This window comes from Mytilus galloprovincialis, chromosome 5, assembly GCF_965363235.1.
Source record: "Mytilus galloprovincialis chromosome 5, xbMytGall1.hap1.1, whole genome shotgun sequence".
Taxonomy (NCBI): Eukaryota; Metazoa; Mollusca; class Bivalvia; order Mytilida; family Mytilidae; genus Mytilus; species Mytilus galloprovincialis.
Genome location: NC_134842.1, coordinates 52,404,807 through 52,416,926, shown reverse-complemented (window position 1 = coordinate 52,416,926; position 12,120 = coordinate 52,404,807). Strand labels below are relative to the sequence as shown.

Below are 12,120 nucleotides of genomic sequence, written 5' to 3'. Positions count from 1 at the left end.
AAACTAACTTAAACAGGTCAAATCATGTTCTGTTAAATAATGTTGAGGAGAAAATACTTAGAAAACCAGACTAAGTTTGGTGACTTTGTTGTCCTTCAAGAAGTAGTATATATAATACATAATATTTTCACTGTTTTTTCAAAAACATGTAAAAGTTGAAAGATAACTATATATTGGTGTTTTTTATATAGATGTTTTAGCAACATTTATAACTTTGCAATTGATGTTCAATTGTACACTTGTTATTCTTAATATATATTTTTGGGGGAACATAATCTTGTCAGGGTTTCTTATGGTACTATAGCATGACAAGAGCACTCATATTCTAAAATATTCTAAACATTAACCAGATGCTCCGCAGGGTGCAGCTTTATACGACTGCAGATGTCGAACCCTGAACATTTGGGGCAAGTATGGACACAACATTTAAGCTTGATACAGCTCTGAATTTGGATTGTGATTAAATAGTTGACACAACATAGGTTTCTGACAAAGAATGAATGTGGTCTAAAAACTCAAACTTAAAAACTCAAAAATTTTAAATTGGACATTTACTTATTTTGGTCCAATATCGAAAATCTAAATACATGGTTAGATTCAGCATATCATAGAACCCCAAGAATTCAATTTTTGATGAAATCAAATAATGTTCTATTTCAGACCCTTTAGACCTCAATGTGGACTAATTTGATAACCGGCCCAAATATTAAAAATCTAAATACATGGTTAGATTCTGCATATTGAAGAACCCCATATATTCAATTTTTGTTGAAATCAAACAAAGTTTAATTTGGGACTTCGATCTTGACCAACTTGAAAACTGGGCCCATTATCAAAAATCTAAGTACATGTTTAGATTCAGCATATCAAAGAACCCCTAGAATTCAATTTTTGTTAAAATCAAACTAAGTGGACATTAATGTAGATCAATTTGAAAACAGGGCCAAACATTAAGAATCTAAATACACGGTTAAATTTGGCATATCAAAGAGCTCCAATAATTCATTTTTTGATCAAATCAAACAAAAAAGTTTAATTTTGGACCCTTTTAGCCCCTAATTCCTAACCAGTTGGGACCAAAACTCCCAATATCAATCCCAACCTTCCTTTTGTGGTCATAAACCTTGTGTTCAAATTTCATAGATTTCTATTAACTTATACTAAAGTTAGAGTGCGAAAACCAAATGTCTTTTGACGACGACGACGACGACGACGACGCCAACGTCATACCAATATACGACCAAAACATTTTCAATGTTTGCGGTCGTATCAAAACAAGTCAGTATTTTCTGATTATTCTGTGTTTTTCTGTCCTTATCAAATAAAAGTCAGAACATTCAGATTTTTATAAGTCAGAACATTCAGACTTTTATTAGTAAGAACATTCAGATTTTTATAAGTCAGAACATTCAGACTTTTATAAGTCTCAACCGTTTACAAGTTTTCAAACATGAGGGGATGTGATGACCACTAGGGACTTTATCTTTATTTCATTTGATTTGTCTTGTCCTTTACACTAATATATATGATTCAGGGGTGGGGATCTTGACCATTTACATGTTTTCACATAGGAGGGGTAGTATGACCCCCCCCCTAAAGGGACTTCCCCTATATTTCATTGGGTTTGTTTTATTTTCCCATACAACAATATATATGGTTTAGGAGTGGGGATCTCGACCGTTTACAAAATATAAGAACATTCCCAAATGGCAGGGGAGGGGTTAACCCAGAGACTAGTCCGGTATATTTCATTGAAATCAATTTGATATTATAAAAAGGAATATATATGGTTTACAGGTGGGGATCTTGACCATTTTCAAGATATAAGATCATTCTCAAATGACAAGGGGTGGGGCGACCCATAGAGACTAGCCTGGTATATTTCATAATACTTTACAGAGAGAACAAATAGAGTTTAGGGGGCAGGGATCTCGACTGTTCACAAGTTATAAGAACATTGTCAAATGACAGGGGTAGGGGTGATCATTTAATTTGTTTTTTTCCATGTTCATAACTGAAAACCCGTTTTGTGAATCTATTAAATGTTCTCGAATCAAGTTAAAATCATTTTTAAAATAAAAATGAAAAAAGTGTTTGGGTTCTTTAGTTAAACCCTCCCTTCCTTTTTCCTTTTTTAAAATTATTCCGATTTTCATTTCATTTTTATTAATATCAATATTCAAAAGATCGTTTTTCTCATTGTGAGAAACGAAAAAACAAATATATTTATAAACCGCAAACTCGGAAAGGTTAAAAAGTCAATTCATGATTGAGTATAAAAATAGAATCAAGGAGCTGATAGCTCTGAGGTGGAAGAAGGTCAATAAAAGGTAACTTGAATTACCATAAAAGCAGCCCCACTAACCCAGCCTGCTTTGTTCCATTATCGTTATGACGTGTTTTTTTTCTTCAAACACGAATGTGTCATAAGTACATGGATTTCCCATCCGTACAATCATTTTCTATGTTCAGTGGACTGTGAAAATTAGGTAAAATCTTTAATTTGGCAGTAAAATTAGAAAGATCATATCAGAAGGAACACATGTGTACTAAGTTTCAAGTTGATTGGATTGCAACTTCATCAAAAACTACCTCGACCATAAACTTTAACCTGAAGCAGGTCGGACGGACAGACCAGAAAACATAATGCCCATAAATGGGGCATACAAATAGTAAGACTTGTTACATACCCGTCAACTTTTGAAAGTTCCCATGTGCGCGACAACAATTTTAAAGGTTACAATTTTTAGCGAAGTATTTTGCACGATCTGGATTGTCTAGAAAAAATGTCATATTTGTATGATGAACTTGCATGCCTTTTTCTTAAGTCTGTTTGCATGATTCTAGTTATTAAATCGATAGAAAAGATGAACATGTAGCTAGCAGACCAGGGTTTATTTTCTTGTGTAAGAATATTAGATGCTAGTTGAAATTTCCAATTTTGAATTATGCACAAAGATGGATCTTTAACAGGTTGGGAACACCACTTCAAATGAGGGGTGACCCTCATTGGAAGAACATTACAACCCACTGTAAAAAATGAGCAACTTTATATTCATTTTATGTGATGAAACTTTTCCCCAAGAACTATGCATCTATCAAGTTTTAAATGGTCAAAACATGTCAAAAGAATTTTGTGATGTTGCTAAACTTATATCTTCTTCATTAATTTGACCTATCATTTAGGAAAGTTGTTCCAAATATAATAAATTTTCCCACTTTTGAGTTAAAAATCTTTTTTAGGGACAGTCCTTCATTTAAGGGACACCACACATAATTGGGGGGGGGAGGGGGAGGGTCCCTACCTGTTTGTTGGTCTTTGTGAAAAAAGAATAGTACATTGTCCTTTAAATGATTTAATTGAATACAAAAATAAAATATATTACAAGTATTATGTCAATACATTAGTGAAAAAAATACTATTTATTATCTTTATGGTAGTACTGCATCATTGAATTTTGTCAATCCGCCATGCTTTTATCCTTAAGCTGTGTAAGAACCTGCTTGCAGATGAAAATTCACATGCTATGTTCACAATTTTACAACTAGAATAAAACAGCACAAGTTCAAAATCTAGCATGCTAGAATAATCTTCAGAGAAAACGTTTTTGATTGGCTTATTAATTGATCATGAGAAACACAGAATTTGATTGGTTGTACACGATTATCTTACCTTGGGAACAAAATAAGGATTAGATGATTTTCACTAAATCGTTTTTAGAGTTTTTTAACGATACCCTTAATATAAATATTTTTTAATAAATGCAAGGACGTATTTTAAAACGTCCTTGATAAGAGTAAAGAGAATGAACACAGGGCGAACGTTCCATTACGGGCGAAAGAACTCAGGACGATCAGACCAAGGGCGAACATGTTAACAGGGTGAGTTATCCCGATACCAAATTCACGCATGCGTACTACAAATATCTACAGTAAAAACATCCGGTTACAAGTAAACAAATAACGTTCATGTAAATGAGATGAAATCTAATAATTTACATATAAATAAAAGGGTACATATTTACGATAGTGATTGTTTTTCTATCCTAATTTACAAATTAAATGATTCAGATGATTAATCATGTTTAAAAATCGATGTCAGGAATTGGAAGTTGATATGTAATTGTAATACACAGACACAATGCGGCGTACGGAGGTTCAATGATTTTAAAGTTTGCACCATAGGCCTTCAGAAGACTTGAAGTCTTCTTCCACCAAATATCACGCGATGATGTTCAGCTCGAAGCAATAATTTTACTTCTAAAATTGCACTGACTGGTTAATAATGTTAATACTGTTTAAGACAACACGAGTTGTCTCCCAACAGTTCATCATCATAACAACATTTTCTGACCTGAACAAGTCAGAATTGTCAGACACCAGGTCGTCTTAAAGGCCACGCATGAAACAGCAACAAAACCACTTGCAAAGACCTTCTTTACAGGCAAAAATATAAAAATGGCCATGAAAATACGGAGGTAATATGTATTACCTTCTGAAAATGACCACATTGACCTAGATTTTCACTAAAAAAACGTAAATAATCACTATATTTTCAATAACTTCTAGCTCGAGAAACTCCCAAAACAACGACTCTCAAACACGTGATCTCTCGCAAAAAACCATGTGATAGTATGTGTCTTAGATCAGCGGCAAATTCAAAATAATTTTTGACGGACTCGATGGAAAACTATGCAAAACAAAAATTGACCCGTACAGGCCAGAATTTCAAAACATTTTCTGACTTGAAGAAGCGATTTTGTTCTGACTTGTTTATGTCAGATCTCTGACTGACTACATTTTACTTTTGATGGGTGGGCGAAGCAACTGGTCGGCCCAATCATATGAAAGCATGAGCACTGATAGTCCAAATAATTATGACGTCTAGAAAGGCTATTACATTTTTTTTCTTTTACACCTTACCATTGCTTACCACAGGAAGTGTCAAAGCAAGAATTTAAAATAGCATTCCAAGACATCAATGTCATCATAATTATTACTGTCCTATAAATATGTGAACTTCTTGCAAATTTGTTGTGACCTGGTCCTACAACATAGGCAATTGTGCAAAGAGGACTGTATTGTTTTCAAAGAAGCCTCGAAGACAAAGAGAACAGAGGCGGATTAAGGGGGGGCGGCCCCCCCTTTTGGGGAAAAAAATTGGTTGCTCATATAGGGAATCACTGAAGCGTGACTAGAGCGGGCCCCCTCTCAGGCAGTCAGTAGGCCCCTACTTATGAAAATTTCTGGATCCGCCACTGGAGAAGAAAAGTAATTCATAATTTTATATATATATATATTCTTCCTATAACATATGACTTCGCATTCTTATTTATTTTTTAAAGTTTCTATACTTATATTGTCATTTTTTATTTTATTTAAATGCGAACATTAATAGTAAAATAAAATTGAGTTGAGTAAAAGCCAGAATTGGTGTCTTCAACGATTACATACAGATACAGAAATATCAGAACAGTTAATAGAAATATATGTAGTAAATAATGCCCCCGAGGTCATATGTTATAGGACTAATATATATATATATAGCAAATTTACAGATCTAACATTGTTGGGTTGATGTTTAAACGAGTTATATATATATATATATATATATATATATATATATATATATATATATATATATATATATCATCATCTTTAACTGTTTAACAAATTGCATGCTTTATCCACCTGTCCTCTGATAAAACCATAATGACATGGATGAAAAAGCTGTGTGCCTAACTAATAATCGAAGAAGAATCTAAGAATATCATAGAAAAAGCTTGTTATCTCGAAAAAGTGTGTAAATAGTATTCTTAAAGTTTTGTAAATTTTGTAATAACTATGTGTGGGCTTTCTTTGAAGCGTTTATAAGACCTTTATCACTGACACGCTTGATGACATACAATCAGAATCGCATCACGAATTATATTTCCGGATTTCGTAAGTTATTTTTGGAAACTTATATGGTACCATGTTTTTTTTTTCGAGGGTCAAATTTATCTATTTGTATCATACATAAATAATAAAAAAAAAAAAAAAACACTGATGGAAACACGTGAAGTAAATAATATAAACAAGAAAATAGCTGAATTTTGCGGTATGCTTAACGTTCAGTCGCAAATAGTTCATGCATATCCAGAACGAAAAAGCCGTTATCCCTGTAGCAGTTAATAATTCATAACAAAAAAAAAGCAAACTCAATCTGTAAGAATAAAAAAAGATGCGAGATAATGAAACAGAATCCCAACGATTCCAAAGCGGCTTTTACAACGGAAAGAAACAAAAGATCATCTGGACCGTGGTTTCGTCCCCGAGGGTATCACCAGCCCAGTAGTCAACACTTCGGTGTTGACATGAATATCAATATAATGCGGCCATTTTTATAAATTCCTGTTTACAAAACTTAGAATTTTTCGAAAAACTAAGGATTTTCTTATCCCAGGCATAGATTACCTTAGCTGTATTTGGCACAACTTTTTGGAATTTAGGATCCTCAATGCTCTTCAACTTTGTACTTGTTTGGCTTTATAAATATTTTGATATGAGCATCACTTATGAGTCTTATGTAGACGGCGAAACGCGCGTCTAGCGTACTAAATTATAGTCCTTGTATCTTTGATAACTATTTACTGCATAATGAAAATTAGTCGGGACAACAGTTGTATTTCAAGTTGTAAGAACGAAAAGAATAACGTTGGTGATACTATATAACCCGGTTAGAAAAATGAAAACAATATACAAGCTAAGATTAGATTCCAGTCTATATATAACTAGAAAGACACTGTAAAATTAGAACTCTTTCGATCGTTGCCCTTATATTTAAACATCAATAACAAGTGTTAAGTTCTATATGATGAAGCCCATTTCTTTTTAGTTTGTAAAATAAATAAGGACTTAATTTTTTGAGACATGGCTATTTCTAAGATTAATAAATCTTATATGAAGATTTTTCTGGCAATAATATGGATCATATCAGAAATCCAACGACTAGCCAGCAAGTCAAATCTTAATGCTCCTGGGGTGGGGAATCAAACTGTCTATGGTATTGAGAAACTGGGTAGTCACTAGAGGGTTGAGTGCGTAAAATCTCAGTTTTATGTAAATGTCATATGATGATAATTCATATATTGTTGTTAAATTAAGGTGCATTAGTTACATGTTTGTACGAGATATAGAAAAATATCGGCATAATACTATTATTTATTTTCCAATCATTAATGAAAGAGTAACAGCGTAATAGTAATTCATTTATAGGAGCCAGTTTGTTTCAATTTTGTCAAAATAAGCTAGAATAAAACAGGTCGTTGAAGAGGAATTCACATAAATGTGAATAATTCGACCTCATTGAATCTATTCATGTGACATTCAATTGAAACCTTATCTAGAGATCGGTTCCGCATAAATTAGGCGTGTACAGTTATTAAAAGGAAAATAATGTCGACATTCAAAATGAAACAAGGCTAACCCACTTGATTGACTAATTTGATCATTAATTCAATTATGAGCAAGATTTTTTTTAAATTCAGGTTAAAACTATGATTAACATATATTTTAACCTATACAAAATAAAATCAAACAGAACTAAAAGAAATCCAGCTAATGCCACTTTAATTGTAATTTGTATGTAATACATTGCCTTTGATCGTCTTATGGTTTAATTTGTGCTTAATTGAGAAAGCTTATGCATTAGGTACCCGATTGGCTTTCAGCTGACAGCCTATGATACGTACATTGTTAACACATAATAACCACTGGTAATCTATACTTCATGTAAACAAGTTAATGTATTGGTCTAGGAAATCAATTCAATGATGTGTTGGGAATCTTAATTATCGTCCATTAGATTTGCAATTAAATGCAAATTCACTGCTAATTGTGTGTGTATTTATCAGTGATCTTTAAAATCTTTTGACATAGCTATATCCGTTTTAGAGTAGCCGTCGTGAGCCCCGGATATGATCTTTGTAACGGGTCAATTGGTATTTTAAATAAAATATTTGTTTATGGGTTAAACTGGATGTAAACAAAGCACATTTAAATAGACTAACAGATCTTGTAGCTAGTTTGAGAAGCAATGGCGGCTGTGCTTGACTTTATATTTTTATGCTATTTTATCACTCATATACCGATTTCCATATTTGTGGATGCTCAGGTGCTTTTACCAAAATGGATTTTTCCGACAAAGGTAAATTTAAAGTCAATATCGTGTAGTTCTTACAGACTTGACAGAGAAACAGTTTTTTAAACAATCATGTAATATTTAAAAAAAAAAATCAATATGCATATAATACTTTTACAAATTGAATGCTAGATACGTTGCATGTTCTTAACATTGTCATTTGTTCAATGGAAACAATTTCAGTATAAATTCATTATTTGCATTGTTATTGCATAACTATTGTCCTAAGTATATTTTGATATTGCACGAACTTGGAAGAGCAATATTTATTCTTCGAAGGATAATATTTATAGCTAATATATATGTCTGCAATTCAATTAAAACTGTTTTTTGTCTGGTGTAAAAGACTATAGAAACAGGTGCAATAGTTTAGTTCCCGAAGACGTTGACAATTTGAAGCTTTATTTGCACTAGTGCAATATCCTATTATTTAGCACGCTATATGATGTTCTGTTTGAAATGATTTGTTGACGTTTTTATGAAAAAGAAAATGTGGTATGATTGCCAATGAGACAACTCTCCACAACAGACCAAAATGAAGCAGAAATTAACAACTATAGGTCACCGTACGACTTTCAACAATGAGCAAAGCACATGTCTTATAGTCAGCTATAAAAGACCCCGAAATTGTTTGTTTTATAGAATATACCACAATGTTGACTGCTGTGTCCCTTTTTTGACATTTTTAACCTATTATATAGATATAGGAAGATGTGTTGTGAGTGTCAATGAGACAACTCTCCATCCAAATAACAATTTAAAAAAAAGTAAATCATTATAGGTCAATGTACGGCCTTCAATATATGCCTGTTTGTTTTGTTCACACATCGTTGTCAATGTAATGGAATTGTGTGCAACTGTCATACAAGTAAGAGATTTAGTTAGCTATAAAACCTGGTTTAATCCATCATTTTCTACATAAGCCAAGCCAGAAATATGACAGTTGTCATCCATTCGTTTGAAGTGTTTGCGCTTTTGATTTTGCAATTTACTTAAGGAATTTCCGTTTAGAATTTTCATCGGAGTTCGGTCTTTTTGGTATTTTACTTTAAACATTTTGCCATACATAAAGAAATAAGTTAGATAAAACAAATCGTTAATAATACCGGATAATAATAGCAGGTACTATTTGCAGTCGACAAACGTGCTAATTATATATGTATACGCGGACTATACACATTTTTATAGCGACATTTTCCTGGCGATTGTTTTACTCTTTAACATGTTTAATTCAATGTGATTGTATGTTACATCTGATTTCAATAATTAATCCCAGACGTAATACTCTTTTAAATATTTATTTTTTGATAACCTGTCTTTAGGATATATTCCTTTTAATCCTAATATTTTCCTTTTCTTATATATCATGGATATCGTAACGAATAATCTGCGTTTACCAAATTATCAACGCCTGAAGATGACCCTAAGGACATTTTAACACAGTTTAGTAAATTTAGAGTATTTCCCCCAAAATGTTAAACAATGTAAAACTGGGCATCTTCGATAAAAACCAAAATCATGTTTAGAGTTAACATCATTAATATATGGTCTTAAGATTAATCTATTTAGAATTAGAGAGGTCGATAGAAGCAAATGAATGCATTAACAAGTTTATAGCTTTTTGTTCGGTGTGAACCAATTCTACGTGTTGAAGGACTTATTTGAGCTATAATAATTTTTATAATTGTAACTTGGTTGGAGAGATGTCTCGTTGGCACTCATACCACAGCTACTTGTATCTATAACTTGCACTATTGTCTAACTATGACACCAGCAGTAACATTTTAAAAATGATTTTATTTTCATGGAAAATATGTGTAAAAACCTGAAGAAACAGAGTCATAGGAATCAGGATATTTCTATATCTATATATGTTATGATAAAATTGAAAACCAATTATAAAGTATATGTTTATACGTGTACCAAACTATTTTACGTAATAACACGTTATGAAAGTTCTGCAAAGTTCAAACTATTTACCAAAGCGCAAATAACCAGATAAACGTGAAAGTTTATTTTTAAACATTATGTACTATACTAATTTTCTTTTCTAGGTTGTAGAATTGAAAGCATGGTACTGTGCGGAGTTCAAGGACACCATGATGATTGACCCTCCAGCTTGGTTTAGAACATTTGTCTACTGTGAATTTATCTTCCAGTTTCCCTTTTTCCTTGTAGCTATATATGCATTTATCAAAGGTAAGACCGTACATTCACATGGTACGGCACGCTTCACTTCGCCTTTTCAGAACCATAAGAACTGTACATGTGGGTAATTCCATTGTTCGTACACCAAATTGAAAATAAAGTTACGTCATTGGTTGAATATTTAACCATAACGTTGTGATGTACGCCGTTTTTAGAATATAAACCAGAAATCAATACATTCTGAAACGGCGAATTCCTCTCTAACAATTTTGGAGAATTTTATTTACATAGGAGGATCATTTGTCAGAGATAATTGAAAATTGAAAAACATAAACTTGATTAGTTCATAAACTTCAAAATGGTTGACACCACATGTTTTAATATACATTATTGCCTATTTCAAGTGTTGCTGTTTCAGAACATGCAATGCAATTTCAGTCAATGTAAATTTATGTGATTATAGTATAATCCACAAATAATACAACATTGATCCTGCCTTAAATATACATCTGTCGTTGGTCAATTGATCAACCACGCATGATGACATATACTATCAACTTAAAAAGGACAAGAGTAACAAGAAGGGGGTTATTAACTATTCTGTTGCCATGGTGTTGTCTGTTTTTTTTTTTAATTTATGTTTTTAACTGCCTCTTTGGTATCTTATCTCAGTCTTTGTTTTACTCAAGATTAAAATAAGGAAATATGGTATGATTGCCAATGACCCAACTATATCCAACAGGGCCCCAATTAATAGAATGTAAACAACTAAAGGTTACTGTGTGGTTTGTAACAATGAGCGCATCCCATATATACCGTATTGAAAGCTATAAAACACCGACAAGGCAAATGTGAAACAATTCAAAGAATGAAAACCAAATGCCGGATTTATGCTAAAACTAGGAACGACAATCTCTTATGGAGGACAGCAATCAACAATTGTCACTGAATTAAAGTGTCCTAGCTTGGCACAGGTACATAAATAATGTGTGGATTCGAAAATCTATGAGCGTTCAATCCTCCCTTTAGCTAGGATAGTGTACATCACAATATAAGAACAAATTGTAATGAACCGTTCGGAGGGCTCATCAGATCGGGGTCAGACCCATAATCCGACAGTCCTGTAGTCCGACAGTCCTACAATCCGACAGTCCTACAATCCGACAGACCGAAATCTGAATGTTTAATAAATGATAGTCGAAAATACTTTAATAGATTACATGTTCGTTTTTTTTTATTTCAGGAATTAAGAACTGTTCATGGATTAGAACCCCAATGATCGTATATTCTGCACACGTGGCAACAACAACAGCCGCCATTTGTTTCCATATTATGTACAACGATTTCAGCAAATCAAAACCTAAAGGACCAACAACGCAATTAGAAAGACAGGCATTGTTGATGTTCTATTTTCCGTACTTACTTATACCAATGTTAATGTTAACGAATTTCATATTTAGAGCAGATATCAAGACGAAAGAGAAAATTCAATAACATTAAGATTTTATTTGTGTTAATGGGAGAAAACAAATCAAATCTTATTGTCAATAGAACCTAACCTGGAGTAGCAATGAGACATTTCATGAAACTGACACTTACTTGATGTACAGTAATTGAAATATATTATATTTTAAATATTGTCCAATGTGTGGTGACTGTTTATTTCGTGGGTTTAGTTGTAATAGATGTATGACGATTCTTTGAAATATTTTGTTCGAAATACTGATCGATAGCAATAACATTTTCAATCAATTTGTCAATAAAAGTAGTCAATAAATTTTGAGAATGAA

At 32.5% G+C, this 12,120-nt stretch overlaps 1 protein-coding gene across 1 annotated transcript; it reads left to right on the top strand.

Moving 5' to 3' along the window:
* Positions 1-7,999: 7,999 nt before the first annotated feature.
* On the top strand, positions 8,000-12,120 carry LOC143076012 (sigma intracellular receptor 2-like). Its single transcript, XM_076251617.1, has 3 exons — positions 8,000-8,188; positions 10,237-10,381; positions 11,574-12,120. Exons 1-3 carry the CDS (start codon positions 8,078-8,080, stop codon positions 11,822-11,824), a joined length of 507 nt encoding a protein of 168 aa, XP_076107732.1. The 5' UTR covers positions 8,000-8,077; the 3' UTR covers positions 11,825-12,120.

Excerpts from the sequence above, each read along its gene's own strand:
- LOC143076012 (XM_076251617.1), top strand. The coding sequence starts at position 8,078 with ATGGCGGCTGTGCTTGACTTTATATTTTTATGCTATTTTATCACTCAT. Across the intron at positions 8,189-10,236 it reads AATGGATTTTTCCGACAAAG|GTTGTAGAATTGAAAGCATG; the intron begins GTAAATTTAAAG and ends TTTCTTTTCTAG. Across the intron at positions 10,382-11,573 it reads TATATATGCATTTATCAAAG|GAATTAAGAACTGTTCATGG; the intron begins GTAAGACCGTAC and ends TTTTTATTTCAG.